Source organism: Coregonus lavaretus (genome assembly GCF_964263955.1).
Source record: "Coregonus lavaretus genome assembly, contig: SUPER_35_unloc_4, whole genome shotgun sequence".
In the NCBI taxonomy this organism is placed as follows: Eukaryota; Metazoa; Chordata; class Actinopteri; order Salmoniformes; family Salmonidae; genus Coregonus; species Coregonus lavaretus.
Window position 1 is genome coordinate 871537 of NW_028167178.1, and position 26686 is coordinate 898222.

Sequence of the window (26686 nt, forward strand, 5' to 3'; positions counted from 1 at the left end):
TTGTGGGGAATAACAAAATGTCCCTAGTTGGTCAAAACATTTCCGTTTACTATTCTTGTCAGGAACTCTGGTCCCCACAAGTATAGTTAAACACATCCAGCAAACTGCATGGTTTATTTGCTTACCATTTTTCACTATTAAAATTAGTATTAATAGAGTTATGTCAGTGTTTAATCAGATGCCATTGCTAAGTGGTGCCTCTCAGTGCTCCACTCTGGCTCGAGTTCCACTTTAACCACATGCTGGTTGGCTGACATGTCAAAATATGTTTAACATTAGTTGAATACCTCTCCCAGAGACATACAAATAGAACAACCTTGTGTAGTGTTTTACCAGTGTCCCAGCCTTCAAACAATCCCTGCACCTCATGTTAGCTCAACAGATCCTTCTGCAGACAGTACAGAGGATGCTGGAGAATGGAAGCTCTATAGCATATCCCTCCTCCACTGGCCTCTGACTGAGGATCTATTTCTTGCCAGGGGGTGCAGTGACCTCTCAGTTCTCCTTTCACAGCCAAGGCAGTTCATACATACACACAGCTGCACGGATACAGTGTACAAGCACACAAGCACACACACATGCATAAACACACGCGTGCACTCACACACACACACAGAGTGAGAGCAAGAAGGAGTTAGTTAAGCAGAGAGAGAGAGAGAACCACAGAAGAAGCAGTAATTATCTCATGTTTGTTGACTCTTTGGATGACTCCCAGAGTGTCCTGAAGTATTCTCTGAGAGTGTATGCATGTACCTGCGTGCGTGTGTGTCAGTGGAGGGGAGGAGGGCTCATAATAATGGCTGGAACGGAGCGAATGAAATGGCATCAAACGCATAGAAACCATGTGTTTGACGTATTTGATACTCTTCCATTAATTCTGCTCCAGCCATTACCACGAGCCCGTCCTCCCTAATTAAGGTGCCACCAATCTCGTGTGGTGAGTGTGAAGTATTCCCTGAATGTGTGTCTGGTGTGCCCCGCTGACATCCAGACACTGAGGCATTCTGGGAAAAACCTCAGAAGACTCCACTGTGTCACCGACCGTGAAAGGGCAGGAACAGTTATCTAATGGTCTAATCATATCATAGACATATATGGTATATGTGAGGATAGAAAAATGATGAGTTATACAGTAAATATGTATGGGATATGCTGTATGGTTACTGACTTATAGATATTTAATTAAACAAAAATATGGGTGCATATAAACACACAGGCACGCATATACACACACAGGGACACACAAATCTTCACAAAAACACAAATAATCAAACAATTTAATTATATCTAATGACCAATGGTAATTAACCAGATGTGTGCATTTGGAATGCATATATACCTTCATGCTTTCACAAATGATGTAATACTGTAATATAATAAAGTATTACTAGGATCCTAAGCTGGCCTCTATTTCAGCCTTCAACTCATTTATCCATGCCTTATTAGAGAGAGCGAGAGAGAGAGAACATGTCACTGATAGCAAATGGATTTTCCAGAGTTTCCCCTGTCTCTCCCTCCGCTAAACATATTCATTACTGAGCCTCAACACCACCTCAGGTCTGCCACCTCTAAAACACACACACTCTCCCACTACTCACTCTATCTCTTATTACACATACACTCTTTCTCGTCACACACACACACACACTTTTCCTACACCACAGGAGGTTGGTGGCACCTTAATTGGGGAGGACAGGCTTGTGGTAATGGCTGAAGCGGAATCACTGGAATGGTATCAAATACATCAAACACATGGTTTGATGCTATTCCATTTGCGCTGTTCTGGCCAATATTATGAGCCGTCCTCCACTCAACAGCCTCCACTGTGCAACACATACTATATCCAACTACACACACATCTCCCGACTCGCTTGGCCTCTCCCAGTAAAGCTGAATCAATTACAGCCAAGACGTGTGTGTGTGTGTGTGTGTGTGTGTGTGTGTGTGTGTGTGTGTGTGTGTGTGTGAGAGACGAGTAGGTGTCTAATTTTAGTACCCACGCACCAAGGGGCACATCCACACAATAATACAGAACTCAAGGGAGTGCAATAGCCACTTCAATATTTCAGCCTGACTATATTGGTCCCTCCCCTGCAGAGAAGGATTTAACTGCAATCATAAACAGTGCCGTGGCACGCCTGTAAGATATGTAGCTAGTCTGTTTATCCTCGTCTGCAAACAGTATGTATTTGATCATTTTAAATCTATTTTAAGATGCATTAAAGAAAGTTTGGAATTAGTCAGATTAATGTTAGATTAAAGCTGCAATATATATTTTTTAAAATTGGGGGGTGGGGGGGGGTTTATGTTCAAAAGCTCCAATAAGTCGCTAGTGGTCATTCAATGTGATACAACAGTAACAATATTGTGCCTCTAGCCTGCCTGCTGTAGCAAACTGGCTCAAATTAAGATCTGTACTCCTCCATTTAAGCCAAAGAAACAGAACATTAGAGAGCAGACAGGTGAAAAGGGTAAGTGATAGAGCCCGGCCAAGATGAGAGTAAACCTCGGATTCGCGTTCACACAGTGGAATAAACAAAGGGAGTTGAAGGGATTCAAAACATTTGCATTTTCTCTGCTGAAAAGGTAAGCTAGATAATATATCGTACTAGATAAAAAGTGAAATGATGGTTTTGCAATTTGGTTGTATTATTTTGGAGTTCTTGTTTTGAAAAAATGTATGCACTCAATAAATGTAAGTCGCTCTGGATAAGAGCGTCTGCTAAATGACTAAAATGTAAAAAATTGTTGATTTCAAGCCACACATCCAATGAGCTAGCAAGCTAACATTATCTAGCTAGCTAGTGTAGCTTGTTAGTTGACCGCGACATTGGTTTGTTTCATTGAATATAAAATGTCGCTACACTAGTTAGTCATAACTGTCTAGCTAAAATTATGTGTATAGATAACGTTACTTGACCTTATATTTCTGATGTCTGTGCTCTGAAAGCCATACTGATATTGGCTAGCTAGCTGGCTACTTCATACACTACTCTACTGGCACAGAATAGACATGATCATAAAGCCCAGTTCAGATACATATGATGAGACAGGACGCAACGGGTTGTTGGATCTGAAAGGTCTACTTTTAGAATGTCTCATGTCTTCGGCTGGAGTTTCCAAGATTCAACATGTAGCTAGGCCTAGCTAAAATCTTTAGCCAAGGCCTTGAGACAAGACGGATCCATTTAGCTAATCAAATAACTAACCTTCTATTTTTAGCCAAGCAGCTAACTAGGCTAGCCAAGTCGAAAGCTAACTAGCTATTTTGCTGCACATAGCTAGCCTAACTTGCTGATATTTATCTGACAAGTCAGTGTACCCTGTTTCTGGTGCATGTGTACATGACACTTGTTTGCTACAATACCTTGCTACAACAAGTGGCAACTTTGTTTTAAAAGTTTCCATCACATCATTCATTGGAAAGAGTTACCTTGGAAACGGTGCCAACTGCACGTCTCACCTTCTTGATCTGAATCCCCCTTCTTTAGTCAGCTGTTGTACAACACAACATTCTAAAACTGGCTCGTTTTTTCACGTATAGTCTCATGTCGGCTGTTGGATCTGAACTGGGCTTCATTAATTGATGTCAGGGCTTTTAACCTGAAATAATATTTTTCAGTCATGAAAGTAATAAATCGACATCAATGCCCACCCCACCATTGTTGAGTATTGGAGCAGAATTTAGGCATCTATGTTGCTATGCTGTTTAGGAAAATTAACTACCCAGGATTTACTTTGAGTATTGATGACATAGGTACTGTAACTATCCCAATATTAGCCTACTGCACAGAGATTACTGTTATTCCCCATTTGAGCTGTCTGGTTGAGATATAGACAAACCTAGCCCAAAAGATACACGTATTTATTGAGTGTAAGACTGTAACATAAAATTATTTTGAATGATTGGAAACATTAGTTCTTCATTCTGCCTAAATAACCTTCTTATCCAATTATTAAAATACTTACTCACTTCATCGTAAACGGAATGTATGTACCCTGGAAATCTAAGACTGATGGTCATCAAACGCAATTCTGCCATAGTTGTCAAATGGTAAAATCGTAATCCAGATTAGGATTGATGGGGCTTGCTTGATTTGTTGTCTATCTAGGTCAGGGATGGGCAACTCCAGTCCTCAGGGGTCGGACTGGTGTCACACTTTTCCCCCATCCCTAGCAAACACATCTGATTAAACTAATTGCATTCTAAACTGGAGATCATGATTTGTTGATTATTGGAGTCAGGTGTGTTAGCTGGGGCTGAGGCAAAAGTGTGACACTAATCAGGCCCCCGAGGACTGGAGTAGGCCAACCCTAATCTAGGTCTACTTCTGAGCTGTAGTCCTTCTAGAACCACATACTCATGTATGCAGTTTGCTTTCGCTCCTCCAGTCTATGAGGCTGGAACCCTACTGGCAGCACTTGACTACAACCTTCGTAACCATTGTCCAGCTGTGGAGAACGCGTAGGGCAACAAGATGTTGTAAAAAAGATGTGTATGATGTAAAACCCAAATATTACAATTTATTAGAACTCATTACAATATAATACATGTTATTGATGTTATATTTTCATCATATACTGAGTACACAAAACATTAAGAATGCCTGCTCTTTCTATGACAGACTAAACAGGTGAATCCAGGTGAAAGCTATTAACTTTTATGGGTGTCACTTGATAAACCAAGACACACTGAGTGTATGTCAACACTACAGTTCTGCACTGATAATGAAATTATATAGACAAAATACTCACAAAATATTGTATCTTTATTATTATATCCAGGGTTGTGGGTTCGATTCTCAGGAGACTGAAAAGATTTGGCATGGGTCCTCAGATCCTCAAAAAGTTCTACAGCTGCACCATCGAGAGCATCCTGACTGGTTGCATCACCGCCTGGTAGGGCAACTGCTCGGCCTCCGACCGCAAGGCACTACAGAGGGTAGTGCGTACGGCCCAGTACATCACTGGGGCCAAGCTTCCTGCCATCCAGGACCTCTATACCAGGCGGTGTCAGAGGAAGGCCCTCAAAATTGTCAAAGACTGCAGCCACCCTAGTCATAGACTGTACTCTCTGCTACCGCACGGCAAGCGGTACCGGAGTGCCAAGTCTAGGTCCAAAATAATTCTCAACAGCTTCTACCCCCAAGCCATAAGACTCCTGAACAGCTAATCATTGGTACCCAGACTATTTACACTGCCCCCCCACCCCCACCTTTTACGCTGCTGCTACTCTGTCTTTTATTTATGCATAGTCATGTTAACTCTACCCACATATACATATTATCTCAATTACCTCGACTAGCCGGTGTCCCTGCACATTGACTCTGCACCGGTACCCCCCTGTATATAGCCTCCCTACTGTTATTTTATTTTACTGCTGTTCTTTAGTTGTTTGCTTTTATTTATTTTTTACTTAACACTTAAAAAATATATATCTTTAAAAATGGCATTGTTGGTTAAGAGCTTGTAAGTAAGCATTTCACTGTAATGTCTACACCTGTTGTATTCTGCGCATGTGGCAAATAAAATTTGATTTGATTTGATTTCTTGCAGTCGGGCAGCCCTTTCAAGTTCTTCCTATCCAATTCTTTCTGCAGCCCTGCCTGTGTCTCTGGCTGGTCTGTGGCTCTTCAAAACTGGAATCCTACATAAAAAAACATGTACACAACACTGGTGTTAGGATTGTATTGTAATGTTCACTACATGGTATTTATGTATAACCAATAATTAGTTTCATGCAGAAGAGTCGAGTATGACACTTCTCCAATCCATACACAACATCTTCATAGCCATAGCTCTCAAGAATCAAGGGGCCATCCCAGTAATGTTATTAGCTAGCTAGTATAGCTAGGAGTCAGAAGGGCAGTGGACTGAATGCATGCCAAAGCCAAGGTTATTTTCCATGAATGCAGAGCTATGATAGTCAAAATTACACTTCTACAATCAGTACACAACATATTTATAGCCATAGCTCTCGAGAATCAAAGCTGGATCCTGTCTACCCATGACTCATTGACATTGCTAATGTTAGCTACCTTTCTGGCTGACAACAACGTGAGTATTTGTTATTACAATCTAAAAACGAGAATTATAGCCGGTGTACAACATTTTTATTACCTGTTCTGAAGACTTTGTTTCTAAAATGTAATCGAGTTGTCTTCAATCTTGTCCGTAACTGTTATCGCATCGGCATCCACAGTCTCAAATTTCCAGACTTGGGTTGTCACTAGTTGCCACAAAGGCAAAATGGGCTATACTGGGTGTCCACTAGATACCACAGGGTGAAAAATTATTTACTCAAAACAAGTCAGTTCGTCAAGATTCTGCCCTGCTAGAGCTTCCCCGGTCAACTGTAAGTGCTGTTATTGTGAAGTGGAAACGGCTCAGCCGCAAAGTGTTAGGCCACACAAGCTCACAGAACGGGACCGCCGAGTGCTGAAGCGCGTAGCATGTAAAATAGTCTGTCCTCAGTTGCAACACTCACTACTGAGTTCCAAATTGCCTCTGGAAGCAACATCAGCACAATAACTGTTTGTTGGGAGCTTCATGAAATGAGTGCCCATGGCTGAGATCAAGCCTAAGATCACCATGCGCAATGCCAAGCGTCGGCTGAAGTGGTGTAAAGCCGCTGCCATTGGATTCTGGAGCAGTGGAAATGCATTATCTGGAGTGATGAATCACGCTTCACCATCTGGCAGTCCGACAGACGAATCTGGTTTGGCGGATGCCAGGAGAACGCTACCTGCCCGAATGCATAGTGTCAACTGTAAAGTTTGGTGGAGGAGCGATAATGGTCTGGGGCTGTTTTTCATGGTTCGGGCTAGGCCCCTTATTTCCAGTGAAGGGAAATCTTAACGCTACAGCATACAATGACATTCTAGACGATTCTGTGCTTGGCAACATTTTGGGGAAGGCCCTTTCCTGTTTCAGCATGACAATGCCCCTGTGCACAAAGCGAGGACCATACAGAAATGGTTTGTCGAGATCGGTGTGGATGGACTTGATTGTCCTGCACAGAGCCCTGACCTCAACCCCATCGAACACCTTTGGGATGAATTGGAATGCCGATTGCGAGCCCGGCCTAATCGCCCAACATCAGTGCCCGATCTCACTAATGCTTTTGTGGCTAGTCCCCACAGCAATGTTCCAACATCTAGTGGAAAGCAAAAGGGGGACCAACTCCATATTAATGCCCGTGATTTTGGAATGAGATGTTAGACGAGCAGGTATCCACATACTTTTGGTAATGTAGTGTATCTTGCTGCACACCCTTTCTGGGTACACACACATACACATTATTTCTCCCCACACGACACTTGTTTTGGCTACACACACTGTATGCCACTATACACACATCTCCTGACTCGCCTTGCCTCTACCTGTAGAGTTGAATAAATTACAGCCAAGATGTGTGTGAGTGTATTTAACTATGCATTGATAATACATTTTGTTTTTATAAGTGAGAGCGTGTCGCACATCACCTTCCAATGCATTGTTCGATAATTTAAAGTAGCACCTCTACACCTGTTGCATAGCACGAAACCCCCCTTTTTCATCATTTTACATCATGTTTGTACAGTAGCTGATGAAACTAACACTTTAAAAGTGTGAACATTTTGATTTGTGTTATTTCACGGTAGTTGCTGGCAATTAACACCGTGAAGATCCTGTTACACTCAGACAATCACAGCCACAAGCCACCTTTCTTCACCTCTTGATTATGGTTCTGTGGATCCAAAGCCCCTCCACCTCTCCACCATGCCCCAGTCACTCTCCTGTCCAGCCCCTGACCTCACTACCCTCCCCTGGGGAGATTTTCACTTTAGTGCCCAGGCCTGCTGATTGATAGGCAGAGGAGCGGTGCTCCACACTGGGGCGTTTATGGCCCTCCAGTAGTGTGATTTACAGATGAAGACAACTGTAGTATGCATATGGCACTCTCCACCCCTTGTGGCCCTTGTTGAAAAAGTGGCTAGCTATGCAGCCAAAACAGGAATTGCATATTAATCAGGGCCAAGGCGAGACATTTGATTACTTACTCTGTGTGTGCGTGCGCGTTCATGTGCATGTGCGTGTGTGTGGGTGGGTTGGCGTGCAGGCGGGCAAGTGTGTGTAGTAAGGAGGTTGAGTTTAATACCCCTTCATTTACAGACATATTATTAAGTAAACATTAATAAAAATGTTACATTATTAGCCTAGTTTAGCCAAGGAGAAAGCACTGAGCTATATAGGGAGCGAGGTAGGATCAATGATTGGCTGAGATAATGGAGGGGGATAATAGAGAGACTACTTTCTGGAGGACAATGCCATGCTGACTCAAGTCTTTACAGTACATGTGTATTCTTAAAGAGATGGGTGGGGCTGAGGCTTAAGAGGGTGTGAACGATGCTGAATGGGCGTAAACAAAAAAGACTAGAAAGTGTGAAAATCATTCAACTGCATTTTTCTCCTACTTGTCTCCAAAGTGGGATAACAAGTTTATCAAATTTCAAAGAAGCAAATCTTTCCCATGTTGAACAAGGGCTGATTAGGTTACAATTTATTTCAAGTGTGCTTGTGAATATATAAGTGGAGCTAATGGTGGGGTACTCAAGGGGAGGTTTGGGAAATACTGCTCTAGAGTCTACGGCTTGTCTTGGTTCTTTTTACAGTTCCTTAATGTTACCTATAAGTTATCTCTCTCCCACCAGTGATCGGCGAGCCGGTGAAGCTGGAGTGGTTTAACCCCCAGGGGGAGCGCATCGTGTCGTCCCAGCGTGTGGCCCTGCACACCGGGGAGGACAGCTCCAGGCTGACCATCTACAACGCAGTAGTGGAGGATGCGGGCATCTACCGCTGCCAGGCCACCGACGCCCAGGGACAGACGCAGGAGGCCACCATGGTGCTGGAGATGTACCGTGAGTGTCAATTACATGCATCTGTAACAGAGGTAGATTGATATAGGCTATAGGTTAACTCACTCACACTCACACACACACACCACACTCTCTGCATTCCCTCTGTATCCATTCCAGGTCCTTCAGATATACAAAGACATGAGTTGAATACATCGCCGTCTCCTCTGTTAGATCATAAAGATACACCATATTTATATTCCATTGCCCACTTGCCCATTAAAGAGTGTAGTGAATGTTCGCAGGGTCTGGCGGTGTGTGTGATGGATAGTACTGAATGTGTGTAGGCGACGGAGGCAGGCTCTAATCGTATGGGAGAGGGAATCTTCTGCTGTGGCTGTTAATGAGACGTGACACACAGAGGAGTTCTGCCGCTGGTAGCCATCTGGCAGACGCTTGATTTGGATCACCGGTGTGGTGTGTGTACTGTGTGTGTATGTATATATGCACACACATGCACCCCCCCCCCCCCCCTCCATGACAACGTCAGTCAGCCACCGTTCAACTAGTAACAGGGAGATAGTCACCTAAAGGGCTTGGGCAGGCATAATGTACCCAGCACCCATCAGGCGATACCGAACGTGATCTTCTTGTGATAAACACCACGTTATGGAAAATGGACGTCAACTTTAAATGTGCTGTACATTACCATTTGTGAGTTGTGACATTCCGCAAAGATGTCAACACACACACACACACACACACACGTGCACACGTCTTGACATTATCATATGTGTTCGTACATCACAACCTGACGAAAGCTATCCATATTCAAACTCAAATTATAGCTTTATTATAGCTCACGGTTGAAGGACTATAATTATCCGCACTGCTGAGTAATTGACAGGTATAGAGTTCCCAGAGTCAATCTTTGAGCACCGGCCAACAGAGACCCATTACAGAGTAGGCAGTCGATGTCCCACCTGAGGGAGCTCCAAGAAAATTGGCATGTCACCCCACTTTGACAGTTACCCTTGCAGCTATGTGGGCAAAATGACGGAAGAGAAATGCTCACTGTGTTACCAATTTGACTGTGTCAAGCGAGCGGTAGACTGTAACACGAGAGGATTTGTTTTTCTCACTGATTTTCTTGTTGAGCAGGGTAACGACAAAGGAGATGGGAAATGAAAACAAGTAGCGGGAGAACAAGGGACAACAACATGTTTGAATCCCAGGGAGAGAACTGGGGGAAGGAGGGGGGGGGGGGGGGGGGGGTGAGAGAGAGAGAGAGAATACGAGAAAGCGGGAGTGAGGGAATTAAATAGAGGGCGAGAGAGAGAGAAAGATGGAGAGAGAGGGGTGAGTGAATTTGAGAGAGAGGTAGTGAGAGAAGGAGAGGGAGAGAATGAGAGCGAGGGGGTAAGGGAATTAAAGGGAATGACAGGGCACAAGAGAGGGGGTGAGGAAATGAGACACAGAGAGAGAGGAGAGAGTGAGAGAGAGACCAATCGACGGATTGAGGAAAAAATGAAAACGTGCCGTGGAATTAAACCAGCAGATGAGGAGGTTTGAATCTCACATTCAGAGTCAGTAGGATGCAAGGCACTTTAAAGAGCGGCAAGGAGAAAAAAGCACGTTTTGGAGAGCCGCCTGACATAAATCACATTGCAAAATGCTAATGTGCTAGGTTGCAGAGTGATCTACTGGAAGGGACTGAAATAAATAGGGCCATGCATGTGATTTATGCGCGCTTTAATTTCGCCACACACAGTGGATAACCCGATGGTGTTACACACTCCACGTGCCACACACACACGCATGCATGCACACTCTATCTTTCTCTCCATACGCCATACACACACACACGCCGTGTGATAAGTCGACGACACTAGCCAGCACGACGGGTTCTGAGAGGGTGGTGGAGTGTTTTTTAAGAGAATAGAAGCGCAGGTCCCAGGTCAGCTTTCCCCAGGTGTAATCTATCAAACACCTGCCAGTGCTTGTCAGACAGGTGCCACAGCTTTAGACCGACACAAGTTAAATCAATCATTTGATTACAAACAGAACTTTCGGGGTGGTAGGATTCATTCAATATGCTGTGGGAATGTTTATGGGACTATTTTAGAGCACATAGAATCTGAGTTGTTTCAGTGGTGTAGAACCATAGACAATAAGTAGAACAGTTTGTTCTATAGAATGGAGTTTACTCTGTACTCCACTTCAGGGTGTCCCAAACTCGGTCCTGGGGCCCCCCCTGGGTGCACGTTTAGTTTTTTGCCCTAGCAGTACACAGCTGATTGAAATAATCAAAACTTAGTAATGAGTAATCAGCTGTCAAGTGCTACGGCAAGAAATGAAAACATGCAGGGGGGGGGCAATCAACATGGTGGATGTAGCATAGCCAGCTTTATGATAGGAAACTAATACATTACAAACAGACACCTCTTCTTGTTTCATGGTCATTCCATTAATCACTAAATCAATCTATCAGTACCTCAATCAATACACATTACTTGGGCTCTGTTCCAAAGTCCACCCTCGCATACTACTTAGAATGAGGCGATGTATTGGCTATGCATTCTAAATGGTATACTTGTGTGAATATTGGAACATAACCTCTTTTGGAAAGACATGTCTCTAATGTGACTTCACTTCCTGTTACCTCACTTCCTATGTGACAGAGAAGCTGACGTTCCACGACGTGAGGTCCCCCCAGGAGTTCCGTCACGGCGAGGTGGCAGAGGTGGTGTGTTATGTCATCGCCTCTCCGGCGCCCGTGGTCTCTTGGTTCTACCAAAAGGGCTTCAAGAGCATGGAGATCACAGAGGAGCACTACAGTAAGTCTGCTTATGGTCATTTGATGCATGCTGCCTCTGTTGATGTGCTGGTAAACCTTGTTTGCTTGTTAAAATAAGTACCTAATTACCAGTTGGTTAATTAAAGCATAACTTGTTAACGTGCATACTGTGGCTACCATATTAGCAACATAACTTGACTCTTGAAAAGTTATCTATTGAGCAGTACAGACCATATAGAAATCAAGTGATATTTTCATGTGAACATGTCATTGGATGCAGGTTTTTTTTTATGGGCCCACTCTTTGATGGTATTTTACAGTCTACTTTTAATGAAGCAGCTGATAATTACATTATCATTGATTTCAGAAGCCAATTAACGGGTTTGCTAGTGCATAAAAAAATGGAACATCAAAAGAATTCAGTTTACATGTCAGATTGCTTCACACATCATTTCAAGACATATCAGTTGAATAAATGTGCTATACTGTAAAATATGGTTGTGTCCCAAATGGCACCATATTCTCTACGTAGTGCATTACTTTTGACCAGAGCCCTACAGTGCCTTGCAGAAGTATTCATCCCCCTTGGCGGTTTTCCTATTTTGTTGCAATACAACATGTAATTTAAATTGATTTTTATTTGGATTTCATGTAATGGACAAACACAAAATAGACCAAATTGGTGAACTGAAATATAAAAAATAACTTGTTTCAAAAAATTATACAAAATAAATAACGGAAAAGTGGTGCGTGCATATTTATTCACCCCCTTTGCTATGAAGCCCCTAAATAAGATATGGTGCAGCCAATTACCTTCAGAAGTCACATAATTAGTTAAATAAAGTCCACCTGTGTGCAATCTAAGTGTCACAAGATCTGTCACATGATCTCAGTATATATACACCTGTTCTGAAAGGCCACAGAGTCTGCAACACCACTAAGCAAGGGGCACCACCAAGCAAGCGGCACCATGAAGACCAAGGAGCTCTCCAAACAGGTCAGGGACAAAGTTGTGGAGAAATACAGATCAGGGTTGGGTTATAAAAAAATATCCAAAACTTTGAACATCCTACGGAGCACCATTAAATCCAGTATTAAAAAATTGAAAGAATATGGCACCACAACAAACCTGCCAAGAGAGGGCCGCCCACCAAAACTCACGGACCAGGCAAAGAGGGCATTAATCAGAGAGGCAACAAAGAGACCAAATATTACCCTGAAGGAGCTGCAAAGCTCCACAGTGGAGATTGGAGTATATGTCCATAGGACCACTAAGCCGTACACTCCACAGAGCTGGGCTTTATGGAAGAGTGGCCAGAAAAAAGCCATTGCTTAGAGAAAAAAATAAGCAAACATGTTTGGTGTTCGCCAAAAGTCATGTGGGAGACTCCCCAAACATATGGAAGAAGGTACTCTGGTCAGATGAGACTACATTTGAACTTTTTGGCCATCAAGGAAAATGCTATGTCTGGTGCAAACCCAACACCTCTCACTGGGAAACTGGTCAGAATTGAAGGAATGATGGATGGCTCTAAATACAGGGAAATTCTTGAGGGAAACCTGTTTAAGTCTTCCAGAGATTTGAGACTGGGACGGAGGTTCACCTTCCAGCAGGACAATGACCCTAAGCATACTGCTAAAGTAACACTTCAGTGGTTTAAGGGGAAACATTTAAATGTCTTGGAATGGCCTAGTCAAAGCCCAGACCTCAATCCAATTGAGAATCTGTGGTATGACTTAAAGATTTATGTACACCAGCGGAAGCCATCCAACTTGAAGGAGCTGGAGCAGTTTTGCCTTGAAGAATGGGCAAAAATCCCAGTGGCTAGATGTGCCAAGCTTATAGAGACATACCCCAAGAGACTTGCAGCTGTAATTGCTGCAAAAGGTGACTCTATAAACAAACTGTTGACTTTGGGGCGGGAGAATAGTTATGCACACTCAAGTTCTGTTTTTTTGTCTTATGTCTTGTTTGTTTCACCCCAAAAAATATTTTGCATCTTCAAAGTGGTAGGCATGTTGTGTAAATCAAATGATACAAACCCCCCAAAAATCAATTTTAATTCCAGGTAATAAGAAAACAAAATAGGAAAAATGCCAAAGGGGGTAAAAAACTTTCGCAAGCCACTGTATGGGCTCTGTTCAATCGTAGTGCACTATATAAGAATAGGGTGCCATTTGGGATGTATGCCTATGTAAACACACAAATGTTATGAAAAATGTTTTCCTCAGATTCTGTCAGGGATTTGATGCTATAAATAGCAAGTTCTAGCATTAAAAGCCGCAGCATGTGATTTCATTAAAAGTATGTTTGAACTATACAACATGTTAACAAGCTTGCCTAGAAGATGGAGAGTAGAGGATGCAAATGTCAGTCGGTGGTCCGATGCTTGCTGCCATGTTGTGAAGATCTTCCTTCTCTCATGGCCACTGAAAAGTCACAGTACAGGACATTATTCCACCCGATTTATTTTATTTTATTTTCACTTTAATTAATTTATTATTTCTTCACTTATTTTTTGTGTGCTTATGTTGACATACAGTATGTGGGGATATGAAGGGGGTATTCTTTCTGTCTTGAACACTGATACTTTAAGTGACAGCACAGGAAATTATTCCACCATATTTCTCTACTTTTCTTTTTCTTCATTAAATGAGTCCTTTCAGATCATTGCTCCTAAAAGGAAAGGAAAGAACAGTGTCTTAGATTGGAACACATCCTATGGCTTAGAAGGAAAGGACAAGGGAAAGTGATTTTAGACTACTAGAACACATTCTGGGGCTAGAAGGAAAGGAGAGGGAAAGTAATGTATCTTAGATTATTGGAACACATATTTGGGCTGAGAAAGAAAGGAGAAGGAATGAAATGTATCTTCGACTATTGGAAACACATTCATGGCTCCTGCATGATGGACAGAAGTTAATTTGTAGGTTCAGACTTGTTTACCAATACTCTGTCACCCCATCATTACTTTTCCTCCTGCTACACTTTCCCCCTCATCCACCCATCACAGAGACAGACTTCCTGGGCTGATTAGGAAAATGATTTGTTTGAAACCTTTGAAAGTAGTCAGGTTTTTTAATTGAAATTCAAAGGCCCTTCCCTTCGACACACTATCTCGCCTTGCCGTTCGGTAATGATTAAAGGTAGAGATAGCTGTGTTTTTTTAAAATTCCACGCTAATTACGGGACAAGGTTATAAATATCTTTGCGCTCGACAGAGAGAGATAAGGTTCTCACTTATCTGCCAGTGACAATGGAGAAGGATGGGAAACTGTTTGTGAACTGCAGACCTAATTCCTAATGTATTTATCTCACTTCGCTTAGCTAACTTTATTTAAAAAAGGTGAAAGTGGTAAAGGTTTATGAAAATATTATTTGATAGCAAGTATGTGACTGGAGTCATGTGACTTCCTTTCACTCTTTTTCCTTTCTTTCATTTTCCTTGTATCTTTATTTCCTTATTTCCTCTGTCTCTTTCTAACTCTCTCTCCACCTTTCTTTCTTTCTTTCTTTCTTTCTCATGCGCTATCCCTCTCTCTATATTCTTCCCCCCTTCTCTCTGTCTGTCCCCCTCTATCTCTCTCTATCGCTCCCCTTGTCACTCCCTATCGCTCTCTCTACCCCCCCCCCCCCCCCCCCCCTCTCTTTCTCTTCCGCCCTCTCTCCTGTGAAGGCAGGTTCCAGGTGCTGCCCAACAACAACCTGCAGATCCACAAGGTGACCAAGGCGGACGAGGGCGTGTACCGCTGCGAAGCGCGAGTGGAGGCCCGTGGCGAGATCGACTTTGTCGACATCGAGGTGGTGGTGAATGGTGAGTAGCTGTAGCGTAGCATATTGCTACCTTCTTTACCTTCCACTGTAGCTAATGCCTATCCAGTCATATGCAGTGGTGAACGAAGAGTTAGCCATCTAGCTAGCATAGCATACCTACTCTCCCCAAAACGTTCAGTTATATATGTAACCTTGGTTCTCTGAAGGAACAAAGCTCAACAAATCAGAACCATTAAAACAAAACCTACCCAGACATATTTTTCCTCTCACAGTAGCAGCCGGGCCTGATCTCAGAGCAGACTAATGAAGAATAGCGTGGCATTCAGTACGGCTACCTGCTCTCGTTTTATCCATATCCAAAGCCTATCCAACCATATACAGTGGTCCCTTCTACAATAGCAGCCATACAGCAGTTGTGTAAAGGATGAGAAGCCCCATACAGAGCCACAGTGTAAAGGCTCTCTTAGGCCAGGCACTGGGGTTTATCGATCGGTGGCATACAGAACTGTTGCTCCTCTCAGGGTGAGAATAGAGTCACCTAGTGAGACAGAATCATTCTCCCCTCCTACACTCCACAGTCACAGCGCTGATACAGGTAAAGGATTGCCAGCTCCCAAACAATCGCACCCAAGGACCACGGGCAAAATGAAACGCTTATCGTTCCAGAGACACTTGGCCTCACATAAAGGAACGTCTGTCTCCGGTGGTGGGGATAAGATTGTCAATAGTGGCGGAAAATGTATTTTCTCAGACTCTCTGATCTGATTCAATTCAGGTTCTCTTTTGAGATATTGATACAAAAATAATCCTACCTGGTGTGTAAGAATCAAGTAATTTATTCAGATTTAAGTGTGTTTATTGTGTAGGTCACAGGAGGTTGGTAGTACCTTAATTGGGGAGAACAGGCTCGTGGTAATGTCTTGAGCAGAATTAGTGGAATGGTATTAAATACACCAAACACATGGTTTCCTTGTGTTTGATGCCATTCCATTAGCTCCATTTCGGACATTATTATGAGCCGTACTCCCCTCAGCAGCATCCTGTGGTGGAAGTGTGATGGACAGGGGTTTGAAGACTGCTAGCCCACTGAGGTGAAGCCTGGGCAAAATATTGGGGGGCCAATGCAAGTTCAGGTCTCAAGCAAGGTTACTCATCACGCAAGTGTAGTTTCGAACCACCACCGCTACAAAGGCAGTGAGTTAGAACTGTGGAGTCACTGAATTGTACTGTGTTGAACATGAAGAACTGAGCATTCACTTTAGATCGGCTTATTTTGAGAGAAAGAACAGACTCACCGATCTAGACAGGCTCATTATAGAGCTACTGAATGATGGTCAGTTTGGCTGCCACCGCTCCTTTGATTTCCTCTATACTCGCACTATTTCTGTGATTGAAGATTTCAATTAGCGCCAACTCTGGGCTTTGTAGCCCAAAAAGCGAAAGGTTGTCCTTTTAATTCACTAATTTGTCCTCATCAAGGCCCCAGAGAAGCCAGGAACGCAAGCCACCTGAGAGCGTTTCGGGAGGGATTTGAAATGTGATCTCCCGCGAGCTATAAGCACCGGTTATGCATGAGCGACCACAATATTGTCTCAGCTATCTAGCTCTTCCCACCTAATGTAATAAAGGCACTCAGCGGAAAAAAAACACGGATTGCGTTCAATTTAGAACACCACTTATAGTTGTGATGAATATCCAATAAGCTTGCTCAATGAGGCGAATCCTATTATCTGCCCGGCAACATGACACTCGCCATCCGGCTACGGAGATGGGACAGTCCACCGCCGCCGTCACTATAGAGTGTGTCCGACTGAGAGAAGGAAACACTCAGAAGTAACCCACTGGGCACAAACTGGTTGAATCAACGTTGTTTCAACGTAATTTGTCAACTTATTGTTACGTGGAATCTACGTGGAAAATACGTTGGATTTGAAAAAAAGTAATCAACTGATTTATTAGTATTTTTATATTGTTGTTTTTTTAGGGGGTGATAAGCTTTAATATTGCAGATAGATTGTGGCTTCTATAACTGTAATTGTCTGCATAATTTGCAATCCACCATATTTATTTGTAAACATATACAGTACCAGTCAAATGTTTTGCCATACCTATTCATTCAAGGGTTTTTCTTTACTTTTACTATTTCCTACATTGTAGAATAATAGTGAAGACATCAAAACTATAAAATAACACATATGAAAGTAACCAAAAAAGTGTTAAACAAATCAAAATATATTTTAGATTCTTCAAAGTAGCCACCCTTTGTCTTGATAACAGCTTTGCACACTCTTGGTATTCTCTCAACCAGCTTCACCTGGAATGCTTTTCCAATAGTCTTGAAGGAGTTCCCACATATGCTGAGCACTTGTTGGCTGTTTTCCCTTCACTCTGCGGTACAATTCATCCCAAACCATCTCAATTGGGTTGAGGTTGGGTGATTGTGGAGGCCAGGTCATCTGATGCAGCACTCCCTCACTCTCCTTCTTGGTCAAATAGCCCTTAAGCAGCCTGGAGGTGTGTTGGGTCATTGTCCTGTTGAAAAACAAATGATAGTCCCACTAAGCGCAAACCAGATGGGATGGCGTATCACTGCAGAATGCTGTAGTAGCCATTCTGGTTAAGTGTGCCTTGAATTCTAAATAAATCACTGACAGTGTCATCAGCAAAGCACCCCACACCATCACACCACCTCCTCCATGCTGGGAACCACACATGCGGAGATCATCCATTCACCTACTCTGCGTCTCACAAAGACAGGAAGGTGGAGAGGGATAGAGGGGGATCAGACCAAAGGACAGATTTCCACCGGTCTAATGTCCATTGCTTGTGTTTCTTGGTCCAAGCAAGTCTCTTCTTCTTATTGGTGTCCTTTAGTAGTGGTTTCTTTGCAGCAATTTGACCATGAATGCCTGATTCACGTGGTGTTGATGTTGAGATGTGTCTGTTACTTGAACTCTGTGAAGCATTTATTTGGGCTGCAATCTGAGTTGCAGTTAACTCTAATGAACTTATCCTCTGAAGCAGAGGTAACTCTGGGTCTTGCTTTCCTGTGGCGGTCCTCATGAGAGCCAGTTTCATCATAGCGCTTGATGGTTTTTGCGACTGCATTTGAAGAAACTTTCAAAGTTCTTAAAATTTTCCGGATTGACTGAGCTTCATGTCTTAAAGTAATGATGGACTGTCGTTTCTCTTTGCTTGTTTGAGCTGTTCTTGCCATAATATGGACTTGGTGTTTTACCAAATAGGGCTATCTTCTGTATACCACCCCTACCTTGTCACAACACAACTGATTGGCTCAAACGCATTAAGAAGGAAATAAATTCCACAAATTAACTTTTAACAAGAAACACCTGTTAATTGAAATGCATTCCAGGTGACTACCTCATGACACTGGTTGAGAGAATGCCAAGAGTGTGCAAAGCTGTCATCAAGGCAAAGGGTGGCACCTTTGAAATATCTCAAATATAAAATATATTTAACACTTTTTTTGGTTACTACATGATTCCATATGTGTTATTTCTTAGTTTTGATGTCTTTACTATTATTCTACAATGTAGAAAATAGTAAAAATAAAGAAAAACCCTGGAATGAGTAGGTTTGTCCAAACTTTTGACTGGTACTGTATATATTATTTTAAATATATATATATATATATATATATATTAGGGGTGTAACGATTCGTTTTAACAACGATTCGATTTGTATCACGATTCGTGGTTGTCGATACGATTCAAGGACGATATTGGTTCATTTAGAACGATACGATCCGAAACGATTCAGTGACTTGAAATCGATTCAGTAACCTTTTAGCCAAAAATTCAACCAGTGTGACTGAAATAAATACTGGACAGTGCAGGTGAAGTTTCCTAGATTCCTGTTTCTTGTAAGGACCGCAATGGTGGCTTGATAATTTCTCGCTCGTCGGCTTCTCCTCTGTCGTCCGCCATGCTATGTTTTGTTGTCTTTGCGCCTTTGCGCTGCTGTTGGCGCGATGATGTCACGGATAGGCAGACTGAATCGAGTAATGTTTAAAGCCTTTATCATTAAAAGTGCTAAGAAAAAACATCCATATAAAGTCTGACGTGCTTAAATCCAATGGGTTATTTCCTAGTATCAAAACAATCGATTTATTACATTTTAAAACGATGTTAGATCGATATATGTTGTCGAAAAGGCCAACTCGCCGAGCACAGATCGATGTAGTTGGATCATAGGAATATAAATCGATACATCGATGTAGTAGATGGATCGTTACACCCCTAATATATATATATATATATATATATATATATATATATATATTTCCTTTATTATTTTCCCCTAACCCTACCAACCATTTACATTTACGTCATTTAACAGACGCTCTTATCCAGAGTGACTTACAAATTGGTGCATTCAACTTATGATAGTCAGTGGGACAACCACTTTTATTTTTTATTTTGTTTAATGGGGTGGTGGGGGAGGGGGGGGGGGGGGTAATGGACAACAATACTTAGGCTTCCACTTACAGCTTAAACATACTACCAACATTTCACAGACAGTATATTTTACATGAGTTATCTTTTGTTTGTTTTTAGTCCCAGCCTTCAGCTACCCTCAACCCCTCCCATCTCTGAAGACCATCCTGTTTTGATTTCTAGCTGCCATTTTTCTACTGTACTGTGATGTTTCACAAAGGTTCTGAACCTTTCTGTTCTCAAAGTTTCTACAGATTGTAAATTAAAGATAAACACCTTTGCTTAGAGTATTATTATATTGATCGATTGACTATGACTTTTCAAATCACCCATGTTGCAATTTTTCAGCCATTCCTGAACCTGTGACCAAAAACAAGCTACATATGGGCAGTACCAAAACAAGTGATCTAAGGATTCTGTCTCTTCGCAGAAAAATCTGCAGAGCTGGGATAGTTGTATCTCCCATATAGATGACATTCTATTGGTTGCAATAATTTTGTATAATAATTTTAATTGAAAAACTCTTTAATTTTTGAATCCGGCGTCGTTTTGTAAATCAGTTCATAAACCATGTGCCATGGAATCGGTACATCGAAAATCTCCTCCCAACTAATTTGCAACCTGTATGACGCAGCTGTCCATTTTTTGGTCTTTAAATAGATTTTGTCCCACTCCTCTTTGCAGATCTTCTCCAAGTCATTAAGGTTTCGAGGCTGACGTTTGGCAACTCGAACCTTCAGCTCCCTCCACAGATTTTCTATGGGATTAAGGTCTGGAGACTGGCTAGGCCACTCCAGGACCTTAATGTGCTTCTTATTGAGCCACTCCTTTGTTGCCTTGGCCGTGTGTTTTGGGTCATTGTCATGCTGGAATACCCATCCACGACCCATTTTCAATACCCTGGCTGAGGGAAGGAGGTTCTCACCCAAGATTTGACTGTACATGGCCCCGTCCATCGTCCCTTTGATGCAGTGAAGTTGTCCTGTCCCCTTAGCAGAAAAACACCCCCAAAGCATAATGTTTCCACCTCCATGTTTGACGGTGGGGATGGTGTTCTTGGGGTCATAGGCAGCATTCCTCCTTCTCCAAACATGGCGAGTTGAGTTGATGCCAAAGAGCTCGATTTTGGTCTCATCTGACCACAACACTTTCACCTAGTTCCCCTCTGAATCATTCAGCTGTTCATTGGCTAACTTCAGATGGGCCTATATTTGTGCTTTCTTGAGCAGGGGGACCTTTTGGGCGCTGCAGGATTTCAGTCCTTCATGGCGTAGCAGGGGGACCTTGCATGGTGATGGTCTTGTAGCCCATTCCAGCCTTGTGTAGGTCTACAATCTTGTCCCTGACATCCTTGGAGAGCTCTTTGGTCTTGGCCATGGTGGAGAGTTTAGAATCTGATTGATTGATTGATTGCTTCTGTGAACAGGTGTCTTTTATACAGGTAACAAGCTGAGATTAGGAGCACTCCCTTTAAGAGTGTGCTCCTAATCTCAGCTCGTTACCTGTATAAAAGACACCTGGGAGCCAGAAATCTTTCTGATTGAGAGGGGGTCAAATACTTATTTCCCTCATTAAAATGCAAATCAATTTATAAAATTTTTGACATGCGTTTTTCTGGATTTTCTTGTTGTTATTCTGTCTCTCACTGTTCAAATAAACCTACCATTAAAATTATAGACTGATCATTTCTTTGTCAGTGGGCAAACATACAAAATCAGCAGGGTATCAAATTATTTTTTCCCTCAATGTACAGTATACATTACCAGTCAAAAGTTTGGACACACCTACTCATTCATGGGTATTTCTTTATTTGTACAAATTTTTTCATTGTAGAATAATAGTGAAGACATCAAAATTATGAAATAACACATATGGAATGATGTAGTAACCAAACAAGTGTTAAATGAATGAAATGTTATTTATATTTGAGATTCTTCAAATAGCCACCATTTGCCTTGATGACAGATTTGCACACTCTTGGCATGCCTACGCAGCCATGACAGAAAAGTGAACACTTTCAGGCACCTTATCCTATAAAACGGATAAGTGGGTGGGCCGCTCAAGTCAGTGTCTATGACATAGGGGTTGGCAATGTTCCGTCATGATGGGACAAAAATAAACAAGCTATATCCCATATCTCCACAAGAGTGAAGACACTCACTCTGTCACAACTCCTACTTGCAGACACACATTTGCAACCATTTTCCTTCCTCACGCACTTAACTCATCACACTTTTCCAATCAAACAGGCACCCCATCTTCCAACACAACTGCGCGCCTCTCACATATACACCTGTACATACCCACATACTGTGCCTTTCTATGTCCTCTGTTTGTCATGTTTTTATTTCGGGCTTTGGATACTTTTGTGTTCCAGTTCCTTGTATTTAGGGATTTAGTATTTTATGAATTGTCCTATCTTTTATCTATTTATAAATACTATAAAAAAATCTAAAATAGAATATAAATTATTTTACAGCATTCCCTAACTTGAATAGTATAGTGTAATCAGGGGCGGTGTGTTCATTAGGGCGATATGGGCGACGCACTGCCAAACGGGAAAAGGAAGGGATTTTGTTTCTAATCAATTATATCACAGCAACAGTAGTTATCAGTGTTCTAATCTAGACGTCTGATCTGCCACTAAATGTCCAATCAGGCTAAAGTCGTGCTTCAAATGGCCCCGCCCCCTTTGGGGCGATTTCAGTCAGGTTGAAAATCGCCCAGAAGTCTCTCATAGCCTGTCATGTAAAATCTTTTTTTTTCAAATATCAGAGCTTTCAATACAGTCTCTATGGGTTTCTGAGGGCTTGCACTTACGCGCTTTCGTCATACGTAACATAACCATGAACGTAACTAAGAAAAGAGCGGGTAGCAGCGTCAATCAATTCACGTACTACTATCAAGATGGCTAGCCTTCAGTGCAACTCGATTGTCTCTTTGAAAGAAGTTCACATCAAAGACCATTCAAAACGAGCTACTGTAACTGGAGTGTATGCTAGCGGTCATGAGGGAACATATTGTGGAGGAGGTGAAGTCGGCGAACTTCGTAGCTATCCAAGCTGACGAGACCACGGACGTTTCTACACAGATACAGCTGGTGCTTGTGCTGAGGTACATAGATAGCAACCACAAAGTGCAGGAGCGCTTTTTTGAGTTCCTTCCCATCTCGGAATCAACCTCAGTCTCAATCGCCAGTGTGCTTTTGGAGAGACTGAACGGTCTTTTTGCCGACAACGAGAAAGTCAAACTGTGGTGCACTGGCACTGTACCAGGTTCTCATGAGCTACAACCTCCAGGAGACGTTCTCTGAGACTGTGACTCTGTTGAACATCCTCATAACTACTCCCATGACAACAGCTGAAGCTGAGAGATGTTTCTCAACTTTGACACGAGTTAAGACATTCCTGCGAAATTCAATGGGCCAGGAATGTCTGAATGCACTGGCCATGCTTTCCATGGAGAGTGAACTAGTCCTCAGCATGCCTGATTTCAATGAGAAAGTCATTGACCGCTTTGCTGCATTGAAAGAGAGAAGAGAACAGTTTCAGTACAAGTAATGTAGCCTCTCTCTCTCTTTGTCCCTCCCTGTCTGTCTCTTTAACACACACACGCCCAAATCAGTTCACAGTTGATGTTGTTTAAAATAGTTATTTTTAATTTTTAAAAAAGTAAAAAAAAAATAATAATCTGTTCATGTTCATTTTTACAAATCTATACAATTGGCCAGAATATGGTTGTTCATATTTACAAATCTATACAATTGGCCAGAATATGGTTGTTCATTTTTACAAAGCCATACAGATAGCTGTGTTTATCTTTTCTAGAAATTATTTTCAAATTCTGTTTTCAGGCAAAATGTCTATCACTGTTCATTTTCACAAATCTATACAAGAGGGCAGAATATGGAAGTCTATAAAAATTTCTTATTACCAATAACTTGCATCAATGTTTTCAGTAGCCTCTATCAAAAGCTCCTGCTTGCTTGTTGTGAATTATGCTCAGGTGCACATATTTCCAATTCAACCATGAGGCAAAAAATGTGGTAAAAGCTCTTGTTGATCCTGCAATCTGAACAAATACCAAAATGCTGTATTTTCAGCTGATATTTCATTTGTTTATGGAAATGCATATTGTTTATGCAGTGTTGAGGAATGTGAAAGAACACCCTTGATTATTTTTACTGTGATAACTTATTTTGCTTTTGTAAGCCAACACTTTTGAGATCAGTCAATAAATGCTTCTGGCATTGACTTATATGCTGCCCCTGTCTTCATGTTGTTACTGGACATATCTTTTTTAAAATGTGTGTAGGTCACCTAAATCATCAGAAAAATTGCCCCCCCTGAGAATTTTTTCAGGAGCCGCCACTGAGTGTAATTATAATTTATGTATTGATTGTTATATTTTATTATTTCATTGAGTGGATACAGTACTTTACGTCGTTCTGCGATTTCCTTTGGCAACTGATCTTCCATGCCTATTTTAAAGTCGGTGAGGCTTTTAACCACTATTTTGTCTTTAAATGATGCAAATTTGGCAACGATTGGATGCTCATATCGCTGTTCTTTCTGTCCGAAATGATGTACGCGTTCAAGTTTAATTTGGTCGACAGTGTCGCCTGGGATCTGCAGTGCTTTAACCATTAATTATTTCACTACTCTCTCTGGATCTTCACCTTCATCCTCTTTAATTCCGGTAAGCACCAGATTTTCGCCCATTGATGTTGTCTGTATATCAAGTAGGGATTCTCTCAACAACTTGTTCTCTCTCTTAAGTTCCTTAACGTCAGCTTCGATAACATTGACTGTACCCTTCAGCTTTTCAGTTTCTTTTTCCAGTGTCGCGGCTTTCTCATCATTCATTTCAAGGCTCGCCTTCATCTCATGTGTATCTTTACGGACTAACTCAAGTACGCTTAATTGATCATTTATAGCATTTAGCAGTTAGGTTTCCACACGGTGAAAATAGGTAATCTGTCAATCGAATAATCTCTTTTTTTGTTTTGTTTTAGAAGTTGCTTCTCCATTCTATCGGTGTTTACCCTCATTTACGCAGATCAGCGTAAAAGTACTATTATTTGGTCAGTTTTAGGGACATTAATTTCTAAGCTTTTTCACGAGGCATTCTGCACCACCATCTTCAGTCCGCCATCTTTCAGTTTTGCCACCAATGGAAATTGTTGTTTTTAAGGGTGAAATTTCAACCACAGGATTATGTCATCATGGTAACCAAATTTCAACATAGACAAACCTAAAATATGTTGAATTTGTACCTTTTTAAAACTACATCGGATTTTCAACGTTATATCCACTATCAGAAAAAAATCACAATAGGCTGGGCAGATTGATTAGATTGATGGCCATTTGTTTTTACTGCCCACACACACACCTGCATACACACACAATCCGCCCGTCTATAAATATGTACAGTGCATTCGGAAAGTGTTCAGACCACTTGACTGTTTCCACATTTTGTTACGTTGCAGCCTTATTCTAAAATTGATTAAAAATGTTTTTCTTCATTAATCTAAACACAATACCCCATAATGACAAAAATAGTTTTTTAGAAATTTTAACACATTTATTAAAAATATTAAACTGATATCACATTTACATAAGTATTCAGACCCTTTACTCAGTACTTTGTCGAAGCACCTTTGGTAGTGATTATAGCCTCGAGTCTTCTTGGATATGACGCTATAAGCTTGGCACACCTGTATTTGGGGAGTTTCTCCCATTCTTCTCTGCAGATCCGCTCAAGCTCTGTCAGGTTGGATAGGGAGCGTCGCTGCACAGTTATTTTCAGGTCTCTCCAGTGATGTTCGATCGGGTTCAAGTCCGGGCTCTAGCTGGGCCACTAAAGTACATTCAGAGACTTGTCCCGAAGCCACTCCTGCGTTGTCTTGGCTGTGTGCTTAGGGTCGTTGTCCTGTTGGAAGGTGAACCTTTGTCCCAGTCTGCGGTCCTGAGCGCTCTGGAGCAGGTTTTCATCAAAGATCTCTCTGTACTTTGCTCCGTTCATCTTTCCCTCGATCCTGACTAGTCTCCCAGTCCCTGCCGCGGAAAAACATCCCCACAGCATGATGCTGCCATCACCATGCTTCACCGTAGGGATGGTGCCAGGTTTCCTCCAGACGTAATGCTTGGCATTCAGGCCAAAGGGTTCAATCTTGGTTTCATCAGACCAGAGAATCTTGTTTCTTATGTTCTGAGAGCCTTTAGGTGCCTTTTGATAAACTCCAAACGGGCTGTCATGTGCCTTTTACTGAGCAGTGGCTTCCGTCTGGCCACTCTACCATAAAGGCCTGGTTGGTGGAGTGCTGCAGAGATGGTTGTCCTTCTGGAAGGTTCTCCCATCTCCACAGAGGAAGTCTGGAGTTCTGTCAGAGTGATCATCAGGTTCTTGTTCACCTCCCTGACCAAGGCCCTTCTCCCCCGATTGCTCAGTTTGGCCAGGCGGCCAACTCTAGGAAGAGTCTTGGTGGTTCCAAACTTTTTGCATTTAAGATTGATGGAGGACACTGTGTTCCTGGGGACCTTCAATGCTGCAGACATTTTTTGATACTTTTCCCCAGATCGGTGACTCCACTCAATCTTGTCTGGGAGCTCTAAGGACAATTCCTTCGACCTAATGGCTTGGTTTTGTCTGACATGCACTGTCAAGTGTGTGCCTTTCCAAATCATGTCCAATCAATGGAATTTACCACAGGCAGACTCCAATCAAGTTGTAGAAACATCTCAAGGATGATCAATGGAAACAGGATGCACCTGAGCTCAATTTCGAGTCTCATAGCAAAGGGTCTGAAATACCTATGTAA

At 42.1% G+C, this 26686-nt stretch overlaps 1 protein-coding gene across 1 annotated transcript in view; it reads left to right on the forward strand.

Moving 5' to 3' along the window:
* LOC311110359 (neural cell adhesion molecule 2-like) overlaps positions 1 to 26686 on the forward strand; it is a gene marked incomplete at both ends in the record, with an annotated part of 404388 nt that overhangs the window by 297591 nt on the left and 80111 nt on the right. The window contains 3 exons of the mRNA XM_084188905.1: positions 8694 to 8900; positions 11519 to 11674; positions 15312 to 15449. Coding sequence (XP_084045031.1) covers positions 8694 to 8900; positions 11519 to 11674; positions 15312 to 15449 — 501 coding nt within the window. The remainder of the gene's footprint in view (positions 1 to 8693; positions 8901 to 11518; positions 11675 to 15311; positions 15450 to 26686) is intronic.